Here is a 19,306-nt window from a genome sequence, read left to right as displayed (position 1 = left end):
GCTCTCCGATCCGATCCGCTCCTCGCGCTCTCGCTGGATTCACCAGTGAAACTGCGCCTACACCGGTTTTGTCGAGCCAGCTGAGCAAGAAAAGGTCAGCCCTGATGAAGGCTTAAATTGAGGTTGAATTTAAATTTAAATTCGACTTCATTACAGATAATTGATTAATATATTGTTTGACTCTGTGGAAGATAACAATTTACTGCAGAATGTCTACATTTGGACCTCCAAAAAAGAAGGAAACGACTTCAAACAAGAAAGACAGCAGGGGAAAATCTACCTATCAAGCAGGCGATGGAAAACGCACGGGGAGTTCTGGGGGAGCTATGGGGTCTGGAGCCGCTAAACCGTCGCAAAGGCTAAATCCCAAGACAGTTGATCCAGTGAGTTAGGCAACTAAGTCTAAGACTAAGTAGAGTAACTTATGCTTCAGTTTCTTTTGTTTTTTAGCGGGGTCTTCATAGACTTGATTAAGAATGAATAGACATTATCAGCTGATTAACTTGACATGGCAGCTGTCTGTTTCGTGATTTTTTAAACATTTTAAGTTTTTTTATTTTTCCTCAACCTCATACACAGTTGGCTCGCTATCATGCAGCGACTGTTAGGGGATTAACAATGCAAAATCCCCCTGATGGGGCTCATCGATTTTTGTCTTTATTTCATAAAAATATATAAAAAGAACTACCAAAATAAAGATTATTAGGCCTACTCTGTTTTGGCCTGAAATGCACCAAAACAGGGAAAAATAAATTTAAAAGGGGAAAAAACAGTGACTGACTTCGGCTGTTGCGCAACTTCACTTCGCTGTTCTATCAGAACTTAATAATACATAAACATCTGGGGCCCGTTTCTCAACACCGTCATAAGTCTAACTTCTTGACTGATTCGGAGATAGTGAGCTACTTGTCTGCTAACCATTTCACGAAACCCTCTTTGCCAAGTTCAGGTATAACAACCTCACTAAATATTTATGACAACTCCGAACCTGTCACAACTTCTTTCTTGTGACATAGTGGCATCACGTGGGTAGACTATGATGTGCAAAAGTGCCCAAAAATTTGAAAATTATAATCTTACGTAATCAATCATAGAGGTTGAAATTACATCACAAAACAAATGGGATAATACATTCAATGATAAATGTAATGCAAAGAAATTATTAAAACTGTTGGTAAAACACCACAAAACCATTCATTTTGAAAGAGTAAAATAATTTATTTGATAAAAATTCTACCACATCATAACTAAACTCGTATTCGTCGTTTTCAGACCCTTATTAACATTTGGATAAATTCTATCTCTAATTTATGCATAGAATTAGTCAAATCGTATGTTTCGGTATCAAATATTTACAAAGTTTATGTTAAACTATATTTTGATGATGTTCGGAATCATAAAATACTGTATAATTATCATTTTACGAAGAAAAACCGTTATGGTTTACTTTTGTAAACTATTAAAATTGAATATCTCGGGGGTACCCATCTCAACGTCCATATGTGATTTTTTAGTTATGAAACAAATTATTCATAATTTAATTTTCTCAGCAATTGATTGCTCCAGTCTTCATGGCCTAAATATGTATGGTGCATACTGCATAATTTACCTGTGCTATTATTTTGAAAAGATGTATTTCCCAATTCATCACAATATTTGCAATTTTGTCATAATTTTTCTTTTTGAAAATTATGCTACTTTGTGACTAAGGCTACTTCTCGTCTGCTCTTTTTACCGATAGTATCGATATCAAGGTATTCTAATTAGGAAGCCTTTCTAGAAACAGGTTTAGTAAGATTGGAACTAACTCCGTGGTTGGTGGATAAAGATGTGACCAACTTGTCCAGGTGTTGAGAAACGGGCCCCTGGCCATTAAGTCCCTGTATACAGATCGAGCTAGAACTTCAGTCTCTGTATTTGGTGAGTGGAGCCAACAGAGTTCAGCGGAACAGCCATCATAATAGAGACAGAAGCTTTTGGTCTACAGCTGATTATGCCTAGATCTGTGGTGAATTGATATTTTTATAACAAATGTTTATTACTAGTCAATCAGGTATCACTGACCACTCACTCTGACTGTGAACAAGGTTATATAACCGTGTTCTTTGTTGCTACTCCCTGTGAGGTGAAATATGGTTGGCAATGTTTGGCTTATTTTCTCTTTTTCTTTGGGACAAATGCTTGAGCTTTTTACACTGTCAGTTTCCATTACAGCATTTCATCATATAACTTCGCTCTTAAGTAAATTTGAATCTTTAAATTATTTTTCTTAATTAGAAATAGAGATTGAAAATGACAATTGTCTTTCCATATTTCTTTCCACTCATAGAGGGCTTACACAAAATATGCCCAAAATTCAAGTATTCGAGCGCTCTGGTGAATACAAAAATTACTCACAAGTTACTAATGAAAAATAAATTGCAACTGTATGGAAATTGGTATTTTTGGTCACAAAAGTGATATTTTAATGATTTTTTTAATTGTGTGCTGTGTACAGCATTGGCATAGCATAGTACTACCTGTAGATTCCCCACAGGCAGGATGGTAATGAACCCTTGAGTGATCACTGACATCAGATCATAAACCACAAAAAATCAAAATGCCTTGTGTAGTTACAGTAGTACCACTCTAGCTAGACCATGACATAGTCAGACTAGGTCAAAATCAAAATAATATGAAGATTGCAATTTTTGCATTCTCTTGAGTGATCAAAGACAGTCTTTCATGAACCAAAAGATGGTATGAAATGAAGAAGATTATAGAAGGAGAGGAGATATACAACAACAGATTATGCATATTGCATGGATTGTTTGACATTTCTTCTTCTTCAATGAAATAGTGTTGCCACTTACCAAACCGTAGGAGTTTGATTGATCATTGTCTTGGCATGGACTGATATTTTAAAAGAAAAGTGTTCTTTAATTAGAGACTTAAGATTTTGGTCACCATTTATCAGTTGACTTGAACTAGATCTTAATGCTATTCCAATTTTTCTTGTGCTGTAGACATTTAATGCTTGATCTTCTGAATGTTATTACAATGCCAATGGTTGGAGATTTATTGTCAGTTTTAACCAGGATTTTCCAAATGTGGGGGCAAATTTTCTCGAGGAATAGTTGACAAGCAAAATATTATTTAATGGATTCACCAAAATAGAAAGTCATTTCGTCCATGTAAAATTTGACAAGCAAAAAAAGGTTCCTCAATTTTGTATGATTATTTTTTTATTTAAAATATATGCTGCAACTTTCAGAGGGGGGGCACAATCAAGAACAGCATATCTATATTAAAAATATTGACTATGGCTTTCAAAAGGGAGGCCATGGGCCGGATGTGCCCCCCCCCCCCATCTAACTTTTGATAGCAAGACCAAATCAAAACTACAGTAGAACTAAGTTGACAGAGGCGGTTAATTTCCTAAACTGAGCCAAAATCCAATAGTTTCAATCCAGCTTTATCTGATTTGATTTTGGTTTCGAAGCAAATATGAACTTTAAAAAACACCAAAATAAATTTAGTTTCCATGGAAACATTCATTTCACTCTTTTGCTGTTTTTAGAGAGTTGCTTGATTGAATACTTTTGTTTGTTTTTCAATAGTGGAGAGAAACAATAGATCTTAGTCATCCCTCTGAGGCTCTGCCCCCTCCCCCTTTCCCCTATCTCCTTGTACCTTCTTCTATCATGCCTATATTAAACTTACACAGAAATTTTCCTGTTCAAGAAATCTCATCCTTCACAGATGATAGGATACGTTATAATCACTAATAATTTACTAAACCAGAACACCGGACAGACATAAATTTTGTGATCCAACTCAATCCCCTTTTTCTAATCTTACGTCTCTTTTTTTTACCAATTTCAGTTCACAAACCAGAAAAAGGCAAAATCAGCATTTGAGACTGTGTATGTCAGTGGAGGGGTACCTTGCAGGTATGATGAAAAAAAATGTGTTTATAAGTGTACAATACATTGATTGAAGAAATGTTGTGTCTTCAGAATGGGTTTTTTTTGCAGGATGCTTACAATATACAGTAACATATTTGGTGTTCCATTTTCACAAACTGTACACAAGAATGTTTTTCCGTAGAGAATTTATAATCAAATACATGCAACCTTTGCAATGCTCGATTTACCCAGCTTAGATATAAAGTAGAAATGCAGGAGGAAACATCTTAACCAATTGTCTATTTGAACCGAATGGTTCCAGAACAGAGCCTATGATAAGGACCTAATTCTGTAGTCAACAGGTTTATGGGTGAAGTTTGCTTTTTGTCTCACCTGCATAGCAGAGTGAGACTATAGGCGCCGCTTTTCCGATGGCGACGGCCGCAGCGGCGGCGTCAACATCAAATCTTAACCTGAGGTTAAGTTTTTGAAATGACATCATAACTTAGAAAGTGTATGGACCTAGTTCATGAAACTTGGCCATAAGGTTAATCAAGTATTACTGAACATCCTATTAGACTTTCATGTCACATGACCAAGGTCAAAGGTCATTTAGGGTCAATGAACTTAGACCATGTTGGGGGAATCAACATCAAAATCTTAACCTGGGGTTAAGTTTTGAAATGTCATCATAACTTAGAAAATATATGGAGCTAGTTCATTAAACTTGGACATAAGCTTAATCAAGTATCATCAAACATCCTGCATGAGTTTCACGTCACATGACCAAGGTCAAATGTCATTTAGGGTCAATGAACTTTGGCCGATTTGGGGGTATCTGTTGAATTACAATCAAAACTTTTAAAGTTTTTGGATTTGATTCATGAAACTTGGACATAATAGTAATCAACTATCACTGAACATCCTGTGCAAGTTTCGGGTCACATGATCAAGGTCAAATGTCATTTAGGGTCAATGAACTTTGGCCGAATTGGGGGTATTTGTTGAATTACCATCATATCTTTAAAAGTATGTTGGTCTAGTTCATAAAACTTAGACATATGAGTAATCAAGTATCACTGAACATCCTGTGCTCATTTTAGGTCACATGACCAAGGTCAAAGGTCAATGAATATTGGCCATAATGGGGGTATCTGTTGAATTACCATCATAACTTCGCAAGTTTATTGATCTGACTTTTGAAACTTGGACATAAGAGTAATCAAGTATCACTGAACATCCTTTGCAAGTTTCAGGTCACATGATCAAGGTCAAAGGTCATGTGAGGTCAATGAACTTTGGCCACATTGGGGGTATTTGCTGAATTACCATCCTATCTCTGTAAAATGTATTGGTCTAGTTCATAAAACATGGAAATAAGAGTAACCAAGCATCACTGAACATCTTGTGCGAGTTATAGTAGTTTTCAAAGTCAGTACTGCTGCTATGTTGAATCGCGTGATGCAGGTGAGACGGCCAGAGGCATTCCACTTGTTATGTTACCCTATCCCTCCCTTGTTGAACTGGATGAAGAATAATTTTTAGGATTTATGGCTCTCAGATTTTACCATTATAGGTGACTGAAATTAATCATCTCTCATTTTTATTTTGTAAGTACTACATTATGAGATATTAATACATTATGTATGTTATAAATAGAAATTACATCATTTCATGCAGTATTATTTTAGTTTTTGGTTGTGATATTTTGGGATTATCATCAGAATGTACACTTTCACAGCCCTATTGTGGTAGGATTTTTTGTGAAATCATATTAAGACTTTGATATCAATATTTAACTGATGGATTTCAACATATCTAATGAGGTACTTTTTAAAATGAGACTGGACATCATAATTCCATGCTCATTGATAATGTAGAACTTGAAGTTTGAATTGAACCATTTTTATAAAATGGACTGTGCATATTAGTTAATTAAGTGTATGCTATGTAAATGTGTTTTTTTTTCTAATTTCATAATTTGTCATTTCAATTACCAAAGGTATAAGCACAATATTTTCAGTGTTGCATAGAGCTTTAACTACATACATATGCATGTAGTATTCATGCAACCAGTCACTTTCTTTAGTTTGTGATTTCATCTGTGAATATTTTACCGGTTTGGATATAATTTGTAGGCCTACTGTTTTAAGGTGCAAATTTGAAAATTCAAAAATAAAGGAATTCAGGACATATGTTTCATTGTAATTTGTTCCCAAACCAAGTTTGATTTCATAATACTGTACACAAATGAAGTTGAAACCATTGTTTTCTGAAATCCTTATAAATGTAAAGAAAACTATTTGAGTCTAATCAATTATTCTAAAGTTTATGTACTGTATGTGTTTGAAATAGGAATTCATTATGTTTTCTACTGCTGTTTATTACATAAGATTAAACTAAAAAAAAACAATTGAATGCATTTCGTATAAATTATTTTTTGATCTGTGCATTTGTTCACACATTTTGCAGGCTAGTGCATGGTTCAGTGAAGCATAAACTTCAATGGGAAAGTAACCCAGAAGATATTCCTTTTGATCCAGTACTGCTTACACTAGCAGAGGTAAGTAATATCATTATCCTTCATGTGTTCTCACTTTACAGGATCAAGAAAGGGAGAAAGAGAAGAGGAAAATGAAAAAGAAAAGAGATATGTTCAAGAAAAAGGGCAGTTAGTTGTTGGCTTGATAAAGATGGAAGAGAGAGTCAAATTCTACCTTGAAACATTCTTATGATGTCTTTCGATATTCATAACAAATAAATGTTAATACAATGATAATAAATGAGATATTACCCTTTTCCGATACTTTACCTTTAAGATTACATTTGTTATTTCTTTCAGGGTTTGAAGGAATTCAAACATCCATACCAGTTTGTGGCTCAGCAAGGTTTCAAAGAGTTGCTCCAAGTATCAGATGCAGATATAAAAGCTGTACCTCTTCTCTCCAGGCTTATTCCACCGCTTCGTGCAGCCTTGGTGAGTCTCTTGTCAAATCCTCTCCTGCTTTCCATCAAGATTCTTAGAGAGCTATCTTTTTTCATTCTCTCTTTAACCTCCCATGAAGTTCTCTGTAGGACTCTCCCTCTGATCCTCTTTCTCTATTTCTCACCTTTTCTCTCTGTCCCTCATTCCTTCTCTCCATCTGTCATTTACTTTCCTTCCATGTTTGTCTCAATCTGTCCTGTTTGTTGCCTACCCCCCCCCCCCCTCTCTCTCTCTTGTCTATCTATCAATTTCTTTCCATCTGTATCTTTCTTCTCTTAAGTCACAATACATATATCATTGTGTCGGTACAGAAACACCCTTATGCATGCTTCTGAGGGCATTTTTGCATGCATACAAAAACACAAAAAACGCAATGCACAAAAGAACAGTGTTTAGGTTGTTCTTGCACTGACATGACAATATATTCACCAAAATGTAATTGTTTGCTATCTTCCTTAGATATTGAACCATTGTTTCTTTTCTCTTAAAAGAGGATAATCTTGTTATTTGGGCTGATTTCATTACATAAAGTTTGAAATTTAAGAAATATTTTACTTGCATAGATTCATGCTGCAGTTACTTATTTTGTTAAGCACCAGATTGGAAAAACATTACCAAAACCTTATCACATATCAATTTTTTTAGATTGGCAGACTCATACATAGTTTATTCCATTTGCACGAAAATATGGTTGCTGATTTATTGAAGTCTAGTTGTATGCTTTATTTATTGTAAAAATTACTCAGCAATTCAGTCATATGGCTTCAGTTCAAATGAATCTTTCATTAATAAATTACCATTATAATCTTTATAATCTTTAATTGCATGTATACATGCATTGTGTAACGTTGAAAATTGTTCTTCTGTTCTGCTATGGTTGTTGACCTATTTAAGTTTGGTTGTATTTTGTAGTTTTATTAATTGTAAAGATGACTTTGCAATTCAGCCTTATGGTTGTAAGTGAATCTCTGATAAATTCTTTCCCATGACAATGTTTAGTTCCATGTACATTTATCAAGTAATGTTTTTAATCATATTGTCCAATTTATATTCTGATTTTTTTATTCTATTATATTATTTAGGGTTCAAGCAATGATTCTGTATATCTTGGGGCAGTTGTTGCATTAGTTGACCTCAGTAGAGCAGTTGGTCCTCATCTCAACTCACATCTCAAGTCAGTACTTGCCTATGTAAGTAATAATATCATGACTTTTTAAAATTTAAAGATTGTGATTAGATCTCATAACTGTCACTCAAGATGCTACACATACAAGAAACGAAAAAAGGACACAGAAACATTACATAAAAGATGAGAATGAAATCAAAACTTAATACTTATAACATTCCTTTGAGAAAGTTAGTGCTTAACTTTTGATCAGAAACCTGTTGACTGTTCATATTCCTAATACTGCTACAGATATTCTCTTCCATACAACTTGGACCAAAAAGGTGAAAGTCCAATATCCACAGTGCATAATCATGAGGATGGTAGATGTGGAAGATCTCAAATAATGATTACAATATGTAAAGTTCTCTTGTACTTTTAAAGATGTTTATTTGCAATTACTAGTGTTATACCAGATTATTTGTTAATTTTAATAAAGTATTTGTATAAAGTTGACATGTTTGCTGTTGATTGGATGTGAGAAAAAAAAATTGTCTTCATGTTATTTTCACACCTTAATTGCTTTGATTATACATGTAGCTATCAAAGCACCAGAATGATAAGAAGTTCAAGGAAAAGATCTACTTAGCTCTACAAGAAATAGAACAAAACTGTGGAAGGGTAAGTAAAACCGACCTCACCACCTTATAATTAATTTTGAAAAAAATAAACAGTGAACATATGTAATGTAGGATCAAAAAAGGTCAAGCAGACTATGAAGAAAAAACATTACAGAAAGTGCCAAACTGGAAGGTTTATTATTGTCTTTTGTTTATATTTGTTTTATTTCATTTTTGCTGTTAAACTCTGTAGATTTACAAGCAGTATATGCAAGTTTAATAGTAATCAGGAGATCACTCTAAATTCCATTTTGGGGCACATGAACCTGTTTCTACTTATTATTATTAAATTAAGGGCCAGCTCTTACAGAGTAAGTATTCCTATTAAAACTTAGTTTCATCTAAAGTCTTACTTCTAGGGACCAGTGATGGCACAATGAGTGATTACGTAATTAACCATCACAGAGACAAATATGTACCACAGGAGTAATTTAACCAGGGGGTCACTTCACAAAGCTGTTTGTAAGTTAAGAGTACCTTTAAGAACGACTGATCCTTTCTTGTGGTAAATTATATTCACCATTAAATGTTAATTGGCAATTTTTTAGCACGAAAGGTTCACCAGTCATTCTTAAAGCCACTTTTAACTTACGAACAGCTTTATGAAACACCCACCTGTGTGTAGTATGCTATATCATTTCATAATTCTAATTTACTAACTCAATGCAAAGTTATATCCATTAAATCATTATATTTGCTTTTGCCTTGTGTTGATACAGGAGAGTGTACCTATAATCAAGTCCAAGATTCCAACCTATACATCGATTACCTGAACTGACCAATTCAAGAGATGTTTGTATCAGAGAAGGTTCCGTCCCTGCAAGCTTACAGTCTGAGGCAATAAGTTTGCTTTTTTGCTTGTTTGCCAATATTTATTTTAGAGCATGTACATATATTATCACTATACCGAGTTTGAAATCTTTATGCTTTGAAATACATGTATAATGAATCTGAAAATAATGCAATCATGTCCTAGAGCACTTTGTGGGGGAGCCTTTAAGCTGAATTGAATTTCAACACCAGTTTGAAACTGAGTCACGCCTTTTGAACATGACAATTAAAAGTTAGGCTCAGGTTTAGTGTATCATTTATCAAAATAAAACATAATTACATATACGAAACAATGTCATATTCAGGCCACCCAAACATTTTGTGAACTATACTAGTTACATTTATCCCACTAGGCCAGTGAATTGGTAAAAACCTATCAAGAAATTGATGTTGATGCACTTATACAGTACAGTAATTGGTTGCTTATGACAAAGTTTTGTATTTGTATGACTATAAATTGTATAATCAAAATAGTTAATAAATTGTATTCTTGTTCAACACTGATAACCAAAAGTGTCACAAAAGAAAGTTCCTTCACCTACATGTATCGGGATCCCCAGCCCCTATTTCTTGTGACCGTTGGTTTCACAGTTTGGTGATCTATGTATGTTTGTTTCAAATATAAAGTGTAAGGAAGTATTCAGAAATAAAGTCAGCCTCAGTTATCCAACAACTAGAACAGAGTACAAGCCAAGAAAGCTGATTTAGAATCACAAAGCCATAGACATACTGTACTATAGGTATTCCCCAAATGTTTGTTTGGTGTCATGAATATGTAAATTCTTCATATTTAGATATTTCACTTGTCAAATTATTAACAATGCAGTTCTTAGAGATGTATCCAAGATTGTAATTATGCCATCCTTGTATGCCTTCTGATATTCATGTTAGGTTTGTCATAAACGCATGTATTTAACTGAAAGTACCAAATAATAGATTTCATTGTGTCATTTTTTGTAGAGTCGATCAACTCAATACAATTAACTATCATTCTTAAATAATGTACTAATAATACAAGTACCAACTGATTACAGAGCCAGAAACTTTAGTGTGTCGTGTAAGTGAAAATGTGCATATTCAAAGAACTTTGAATACAGTAATAGATCAATAGATAGATTATATTCATCAATCCTGTGATAGCCCTAGCTTAATCATCCTGGGGAGTTTCACAAATATTTTAGTGTGACTTGTGTCGCTCTTAAATTCCTGGTAGCATGCGGTAATATTTTGTGCGCGTCTGTACTTAAGGCGTGTCACATAACTCTTTGTAGAAAGATACCACCCAGGAATTTTTATTTAGTTTAATAATAGGGGTTATTAAGAATCATATGAGCAGAACAAGTCTTTTCTTCTACCTTTTTTTCTCACTCCTTAACAAATGATATTGGGGCAGTCACCCCAACCCCCTATAAATGATCACATAATTGTGTAAGGCTGTGATCAATGCAATTAGTCGAAATCTAGCTTATTAAAATTTTATGAATGTGCAGTATGTATGTTTCATAAAGCTTTTAAGTTAGGCTGTCAACTGGTGGCATGTTCTGCTATAAATAAGATTTTTCCTGGTATTTCATTTAACCCTTATCAAATTTTGCAATAAATAAACTTTGCATTCAGATACCGAGAAGTTAATGTACAAAGAAGAGAAATCACCTTCAGCTGGTGAGAATTAAATCCAAATTTGGACCCATCATCATGTTCTAAATGTACATAAAGTCATGCCTAACAGGCTAACTAACTTACAACCAGCCCAAGACTGTTTTAGTTGAGTACATATCTTTACACTTTATATTTTAGACTGATTGTTATTTGTTCATAACCAAGGCAGGAAATTTTTTTTTTATTAAGGGCTATTTTTTTTCACATTGGAGTAATTTCAGAATGGGGGGGGGCTATTTCTTTCATTTGAAGGGCTACTTTTAGGGGTAAAAAAAATGATTATACAATGAAAGCAAATATTCTTCTGCCACAGTTAAAATGTTGACTTTTTAAAATTGATCTTGAATATATTTTAGAACAGATCTGGACTATAGAAAGAATGGTTGCCCCAAAGCATGTATTTTGGGAATTAGAAGTGATTTGGGCTGTTATGAGGCTAAATCGCCTGTCACCCTCATATATTTCCTATGCTGTTGATAACCACATTAAAAGGCTAGTTACATATATGTTGTGGATAAGAATAATCTTGTTTATGCCTGGTTCCCACTACTGGACTTCAACTTAAAACTTGGTCACTTTTATGCGATGACAGGATAGATATCAATAATTCAGGTCAAGACTACCCTAATCAGCCTCCTACACCCTTATTTCAAACATTCCAAATATTCATACAGGGAGACGTAATGATGGGAATTAATCGAAGTGGACTAATCCAAATTTATACAGACAAAAAGACAACCTAAGCCAAAGAATTAACTTGATCGTGGCTGATTGAGGTGATAGATCAGGAGTGGAACCTAGCATAAATCATTGTTAACTCTTTGCTTGAAATCATTGGATAATTCCAATAGCTGTAAGAAGAGAATATTTTGGAATTCTTTATTATTCTGTAACTTATGAATTATTTCGTGATTGTATTACAAATTGTTAGAATATGGCATACATATGTAAAGTAAGAGTCTAATATTCTAATCTTTCAATTGTCGATTGCAATAAAGTTTATTACAAAGTACATACCTTGACTAATGCATTTCTTGTCATAATTTTGGTCAATTCTAATTCATTAACAATTCATAATCACAAGTAGGAAATACACTTAAAAAATATTATACTCTCTTATACTGTTGGGAATCATATGCGTGTTATTTTCTAAATATCATACTTTTTCAATTATATGGAAAAAACTTCAAATGGGGAAATGTAGGCCCTAATTCACAAAGGTGGTTTTGAAAACCCACGGTTGAATCCATGTTTTATGCAGATTTCCTGTATAAATTGCGCTTAATTTAGCAGGTATCGCGCTCATGTATAAAAAATGCCCAATGCTGATGCGCGCTTTTGTCAGTGCGCCAATATGACCCCTGTTACCATGGTTAGATACACTATTTCATTCATGAGTCCACTGTTTGAAGAGTGGACTCAAGAATAAAATAGCGTGGATAACCACAGCAACAGGCGTCAATTTGGCACTGACAAAAGCGTCCATCAGCATTGGACATTCTTTTAATATACACAGTAAAATAAGCATCATACAGGAAATCTGCATAAACCATGGACTCAACCATAGGTTTCCAAAACCACCTTTGTGAATTCGGGCCATTATGTTCCCATTTTGGGGGTATAGTATTAAAATACAATATATTGTCAAAACAACTTTATATCTTGAAGCATCAACATTACTCTCTTAAAATATTTTTCGACAATGGTAGTTAACAAAAACACAACAAATGTACCTTTGCTGTAAAACAAAAGCAAAAATTATATAAAGGTTTTCTTGTCCTAACTACATCCAAATAATAGGGACATTCTAAAGCTACCTGAACATCCATCTTTATCCTTTAAAAAAAAAATGAACAAGGACTGAATTATAAAAGGTGGTATTTCAAATACCCTTTTCTCAAAAATAGGCAGTCCCTTTTCAGCAGAACAGGGATGGTTCACATTAAATGAGGACGATGGACATGTATTTTTGATGCATAGATATTTTTCAGTTGTGATGAAATAACAAAAATAAAGGTAAATTCCTTTCAACAATGGTCATTAATGATATTTAATCACTCTCCTGTTACTTTTTTCAACAAAATGCTCATTGACCTGAAAGAAAAAAGCTTCTAACACTTGTATTAATACTCCGGAGACTGAAATCATCACTCAGTTAATGAAGTGGTTCTCACCAACGGAAAAAAACAAGAAATACAACCCCATTCCCCAAACTAATTATCATACTACCCTTATAGAAGAACTATGAATCCTCTTGTGTACCCTAGATAACTGTGATGTCTTGAAAGTCCTTTTACATCGACGACAATCAATCCCATCAGTCTTAGTAGAGGTACAGCTACGACAAATCAAATGCTCACAAGGCATTGTATAAATGTTGATCTCGGAGTCCAGGAATGAGGTCTGACAATTCACGCAATCGTCATCTGAACTTTCTACAGGTGCATCTGTGAAGTGGAATATACAGATTGTTATTGCTTTTTTCAACCAGTCCTCCTGAAGCTAACCACTTCTTTTATTTTAAAAATGCATTTCTGCTTCCCTTCAATATAGTTAGTAAATCAAATACTAGTACAGTATATTGTCAAGACACCTATTAACTATAAAGTAGTGTGAAATTACCATCCTACAATCACAATTCTAAGCTCCCCTTGTTATGTAATTTCAAAAGAAAAAAACTTGCAATTTTCTTAAATTATATGCTATGTAAATTTCTATTGATATGAAAATTTTTTAACAAGCTTTAAATTTGAAGCAACGACCTACCAATATTGACATTTCTCTTCATGTCTCTGTAGGCAAGCTTGATACACTTGTTCAAATGTCACAAGCACTTGAGATTTTCCATTTATAGTACTTGACTTTTACTTGTGGAAACAACAAATGCACATTTTAAGCAAGTGGGAGTGAATAAAACTTATGATACGAAATAGAAAAGATAAATATTAGCATTGTGATTTGAAACCCCTATGTTATTACCACATAGATATAGGAGAGGGATAAAGCTTAAAGAGTTAAAGAGTCATTCACATCTTGTGAGTAAAATAGGTGCAAAGGACCATCCTTATTCGATAATTCAACAGAAAAAAATAATGTCATAATCAAAATAAAGAGCTGAATATGGCTGAAAAGTGTAGAAAAAGCTGAAATTAAAAGATCTCCCAAACTACTGTACAAATTAGAAAGCTAGAATAAGCTGAAATTAAGCTGAAAATCGAAAGTAAATAGAGCTGATATCAACTAAAAGGTTGAACTCTCACACCCCTACTAATAAGATTCAATTAATTGGGATTCTAGTCTTGGATCAGGATACTTCAGGGACACACAAACCTATCAATTCTCCATTAAAATTACAGTTTTGAACAAAAATCAAACAAATACGCTGGCCAGGGCGGAGAATGGAAGTGATCAGCAATACTTGAGAATTGCAATAAAAGACCAATAATCCAATTGAAGGTCAATATCAGTCTCGTAATTAATTACAAATTTATTACTGTCAATCTGCTTCCTGTATCTGCAACTCTAAATTGCGCTGCAATAATCAAAATCAACCTATAAATTGAAAAGTTTGCAATTGGTATTCACAATTGATTGCAATTTAGTTTCTTACACAATGCCCTTAGATAAGAGAGATTGGACATTCTTACCCTTTGATGTTGCAGTTGGTTTATTGTAAGAAGGAAGAGAGGCTAGAGTAGAAGCAAGTGCATCATCAAGACTCCCAGATACAGCTCTCTCATGGCTTCCAAGATCTACAAAGAACAAGAAAATATTATTAAAAGAACATGATTTTGGTAAATACAAATGCATGAAAATGTGTCTGATGGCTGCAATAGATTGAAGTCATGATTTCAAATAAATTTTGCCTGTAAATTTAGCAGGACTGGCTAAAAGCTTTAATTCACATGAGAGCAAAAAAAAACTCTTATACTTAAACGTAGCATGACTCAAAATTGACTAACATTTATCACAAAATCAGAGTTGAAGATATTCATCAAAACTTCTTGTAATGAGCACAAAAATACATGAGAAAATATCAAAACACCAATTCGTTCTTATCACACATGGTATGGACTGATAAGGTACAATCTGAAAGCAAACAATAGCGAATGACTTGTATCTCTCATGGGACACTTTAATCATTTGAGAGGAAAAAAAAATAATTTGATTTCATAGGTTTTTTTATTCATATTTAATACATTTCATTGATTTGAGCCTCTGGTAATTTTTTTCAAAAAAATAAACTCTGAAAAAAAATTGCATGAACATGATGCACTGTGCTGATAACATTTTCAACAAGCAGATGTTGTTCATAACATGACAATTACTGTACATAAGTCCTCAAAGTGATGGCATTAATCATCATATTCACCTTTCTGAATTTCTTTTTCCCTGGTCCAAGCCATATCTTTTGAAGACAAATGGACACCATAAGCCTTGGATCTCTTCTCTGCGATGTTGGCATATTGTACATTAACATATGTTTCTGCACCATCATCTTGCCTCTTTCTTTTTCTTCCGTGTTTCTTGCCTTCTTTTCCAACAATGGGTGGTGCATCGATTACTGGTACCTGTGTTTTGTTCAGCAATCCATTATTGATAGATTTCTCTTGCTTTGGTTGAATTAAAACTGATGTTTTTGCTTTAGACGAGTCTCCTGAATTGTAGTCATTCTCACTTGCACTTCCAGCAGTCCGGGGAACATTCTTGAATGCAGCCCCACCAGTCAACAAGAACTTATCAAGTCTAACTTTTAATTTCACATTTGGAATGGGCTTACTGACTGCAGAAAATGGTACACCGGTAAAAGGATCGTTTGGTGGACGCCCCCAAGTTGCTTCAATTTTGTTATGTTTCTCAAGGGTTTCTTGGTCTACTGTGTGGCCGGATGGCAAGAGGATGGGAATGGCCATTACACTGCATGTTATCGGATCTACAAAGTCCTCAGGGCACTCATCTGAAGCTGGCAATTTTCTATCACGAGTAGGTTTATCTTCCTTCTCAACTTTTGAAGTAGATGGCTGATGCTTTTTTGAGTTAGTACTGGTGGACGATTCCTTCTGTTTCACACCAAGTCCTTGAAGTTGTTCCACAGTGTGAATTATTTTTTGAATGAGTGGCTTCTTACAAGACACTGCTGGCTGTCCCCAGATCTCTACCTTTTTCAGGGCAGGAACAGAAGCACCATGAACTCTTGTGATCTTGATAGCTATCTGATTCACATTTCTTACACACGCAGGACTTGAGCATCTGATGTCCCTGACCAGGACATCTCCTATGCCCTCTTGATAGTCAGGTGACTTTGTAGGCAACTTGTGCAGTGGTCTATATCTCCTATTGGAAAAGTAAATAAGCCGTGGTGCAGCACTGTTGCAGTATCCCTTTCCAATGTTTGTGGATACTACAAATGATTCAGTTCTCCCACTCTGATCTGCCTCACCATGCATCCCAGAGCTCTCCTTTCCATCAGGGATAGTTGCAGAAAATATCTCTACGCCACTGGATTTCTGTGAGCCAACATTTGGATCAATTATAATGCTGCAGATATCAATCTTAAATGGAAAAGTGAAGGTAAGGGTAACAGGAGGTTTGATGAAATATTCAGCAAGAAATCCTTTCATTTGACCATATTTCCCAACTTTCAGTAGATTCTCAACCTCATATCCATCTGAGCTCACAGATGAACAAGCAACTTTTGTTCCAAACGCTAAACTGCAGAAGTTAATGGCCATGTTTCTGGTTATGTCTGCAAGAAATTCATGGCAGTTCCTCCTGTTATTGCTTAGAATATAACGATGTGGTTACATTTTTCTACCTGCAATGAGAAAAATTTATTTTTAAAGACTTTTTCTTAATCTTCATAATCCAAAAAATGTAATATCAGACGATTACATGGTAAAATTCTCTAGAATGTAATTAGATCTGAAATTCCAAAAAAGAGAAAATAATTAAATAATGTATGGGTTGGAAAAGTTAACAAAAAATTACATCATAGCCATAAGTTGGGAGGTATCACTGTCGGCAAAGTTCTGCACCAAAAATGATAAACAAAGCAAAGGTCACTTGTTCATTGCAACCATCCTGCCTGTGGGGAATCTACAGGTAGGGCTATGGTATGCCAATGCTGTACATAGCACACACTTTGAAAAATCATTAAAATATCACTTTTGTGACCAAAATTACTAATTTCCATACAGTTGCAATTTATTTTTCATTAATAACTTGGGAATAATTTTTTTATTCACCTGTTCATTGAATGAGTGCTACCACCCTGCCTGTGGGGAATCTAGATTCCCCACAGGCAGGGTGGTAGCACTCATTCAATGAACAAGGTTATAATATAACCTTGTTCTCAGTTATATCTCCATGTGTGACAAAATAAGGGTGGCAATGTTTGGCTCATTTTTCTCTTTTCTTTGGGGCAAATGCTTGATTTTTTTACACCGACAGTTTCCATTAGACCTGTTAATTCATACCGCTTGGCTCATATTTAAATTTGATTCTTTATATCATTTTTTCTTAATTAAAAATAGAGATCAAAAAATGAAAATTTTCTTGTCATATTACTTTCCACCAATAGAGGGCGTACACAAAAATATGCCCAAAATTCAAGTTTTTGAGCGCTCTGGTGAATACAAAAATTATTCCCGCATTACTAATGATAAATAAATGAAAAATGTATGGAAATTAGTAATTTTGGTCATAAAAGTGATATTTTAAAGTGTGTGCTCTATACAGCATTGGCATACATAGTCCTACCTGTAGATTCTCCACAGGCCAGATGGTAGCAGTGAACAAGTGGGTGGTAGCAGTGAACAAGTGTCTATTGGTAGAAAGTAATATGGCAAGAAAATTTTCATGTTTCAATCTCTATTTTTGAATAAGAAAAATATAATGTAAAGAATCAAATTCACGTAAGAGCCAAGTTATAAGATGAATAGCTGTAATGAAAACTGACAGTGTAAGAAAATCAAGCATTTATCCCAGTTCAGCGGAACAACCAAAATACAGACTGAAGCTTTTGGTCTAATTCAATTGTTTCCTTGCTAAAAAGTAAAAAGTTTTACATTTTATTTTGTGATAAATTGTCAGAATCTCAGATTTCAATCTTTGCATGGTCATCAGGTTGATTCACCATCAATCAGCAGGAAATTACGGGCATTTTATTTACATGAAGGCAATGTCCCTCCCAACGTGTGTGTTTGACCACTGAGATGCCCGACTGAGTCGGAGAGTGAGAAGCGCCACTGCGCAATTACACCTACATCAAACTCAATAGACAATACGTGGGATCCTGTAATGCCCCTCGCCTCAGCTTTACTCGCAAACTTCTCAAATTTATCCTACGTTCAATCATACTAAAATGACACATTCTTTCACAATTTTGTGCCAAAACATACTTCGGGAAGAATTGTTATTGAAAATTCAGTAAAGTAATGGTCTATTATATTCACTGAAAGTGAAACATACGAGGCAAATATTCTTACGGCAAATGAAAAAAATCGTCTGCTCCTGAGTGTGCCGTAGAGGCGCGCGTGCCGGTCGCGTCGGTGTGCAGCGCGATTAAATAAAAAAAAAGGTTACGTACCCACGGTACGGCCCCTGCCTGATTAGTGATAGTGATACAGAGGGGCCGCGGAGGCGGGGGAGGGGGGGCTTTAATCCCCCACTTTTTTTTTCCAAAACTGTGTACAATAGCGTAAAAATAACTATAAGTTTGTGATTTTTGCATGGTCAGCGCCCCCCTCCCCCCCCCCCCAATTTTGAAAACCATTCCGCGGCCCCTGTGATCCTCTTTTCTTTCTACCCCCTACTTTTCTCATTCTCGATCCTCCTCCATTGAGTCGTCACTGCTGATCCTCATTCTCTGACCTCTCTGACTTCCTCTAGCTAGAAAAACGACCCCCCCCCCCCCACATTAACAGGTATGTTTTATTTCTAATTCATATGGTAGGGGTTCCATTATGAAAAATACGAGACATTTGGCTTCCTCCTGCTCGCACGCACGGGCGTCCGTCGATATAACACATGATATTTTTATGAAAATATGCACCCTTTTTCTTTAAAGTTGATGGAGAGGGGGGAAAATCAATCGTACCAGTCGGGGTATTCAGTAATGAGTACAGGAGAAACTATATTTCACTGATTTTCATGATTC

General features: G+C 34.8%; 2 protein-coding genes across 3 annotated transcripts; one reads left to right on the top strand and one right to left on the bottom strand.

Moving 5' to 3' along the window:
* The first annotated feature begins 79 nt into the window (after nucleotides 1-79).
* Nucleotides 80-12,160, top strand: LOC121424908 (PACRG-like protein). 2 transcript variants are annotated; one of them, XM_041620792.1, is made up of 8 exons: nucleotides 82-94; nucleotides 192-383; nucleotides 3,865-3,932; nucleotides 6,360-6,450; nucleotides 6,730-6,864; nucleotides 7,956-8,063; nucleotides 8,579-8,659; nucleotides 9,378-12,160. In XM_041620792.1, exons 2-8 carry the CDS (start codon nucleotides 210-212, stop codon nucleotides 9,429-9,431), a joined length of 711 nt encoding a protein of 236 aa, XP_041476726.1. In that variant the 5' UTR covers nucleotides 82-94; nucleotides 192-209; the 3' UTR covers nucleotides 9,432-12,160. The 2 variants fall into 2 exon arrangements, with proteins under 2 accessions (XP_041476725.1, XP_041476726.1); XM_041620791.1 differs by having other exon boundaries at nucleotides 80-383.
* Nucleotides 12,161-13,233: 1,073 nt separating this feature from the next.
* On the bottom strand, nucleotides 13,234-18,650 carry LOC121425481 (RING finger protein 37-like). Its single transcript, XM_041621550.1, has 4 exons — nucleotides 18,619-18,650; nucleotides 15,521-16,963; nucleotides 14,796-14,900; nucleotides 13,234-13,595 (listed from the first exon to the last, which is right to left on the bottom strand). Exons 2-4 carry the CDS (start codon nucleotides 16,878-16,880, stop codon nucleotides 13,369-13,371), a joined length of 1,692 nt encoding a protein of 563 aa, XP_041477484.1. The 5' UTR covers nucleotides 16,881-16,963; nucleotides 18,619-18,650; the 3' UTR covers nucleotides 13,234-13,368.
* Nucleotides 18,651-19,306: the final 656 nt, after the last annotated feature.

Source organism: Lytechinus variegatus, chromosome 12, assembly GCF_018143015.1.
Source record: "Lytechinus variegatus isolate NC3 chromosome 12, Lvar_3.0, whole genome shotgun sequence".
Taxonomy (NCBI): Eukaryota; Metazoa; Echinodermata; class Echinoidea; order Temnopleuroida; family Toxopneustidae; genus Lytechinus; species Lytechinus variegatus.
Note: the sequence above shows the minus strand (reverse complement) of the source record. Positions and strands in the feature narration are given on the sequence as shown.

Coding starts and splice junctions, on each gene's coding strand:
- LOC121425481 (XM_041621550.1), bottom strand. CDS start 16,880: ATGGCCATTAACTTCTGCAGTTTAGCGTTTGGAACAAAAGTTGCTTGT. Junction 14,901..15,520: donor GGAAAAAGAAATTCAGAAAG/GTGAATATGATG, acceptor TGTTCTTTGTAG/ATCTTGGAAGCCATGAGAGA. Junction 13,596..14,795: donor ACCAACTGCAACATCAAAGG/GTAAGAATGTCC, acceptor TCCACTTCACAG/ATGCACCTGTAGAAAGTTCA.
- LOC121424908 (XM_041620791.1), top strand. CDS start 210: ATGTCTACATTTGGACCTCCAAAAAAGAAGGAAACGACTTCAAACAAG. Junction 8,064..8,578: donor TCAAGTCAGTACTTGCCTAT/GTAAGTAATAAT, acceptor TTATACATGTAG/CTATCAAAGCACCAGAATGA. Junction 8,660..9,377: donor TAGAACAAAACTGTGGAAGG/GTAAGTAAAACC, acceptor GTGTTGATACAG/GAGAGTGTACCTATAATCAA.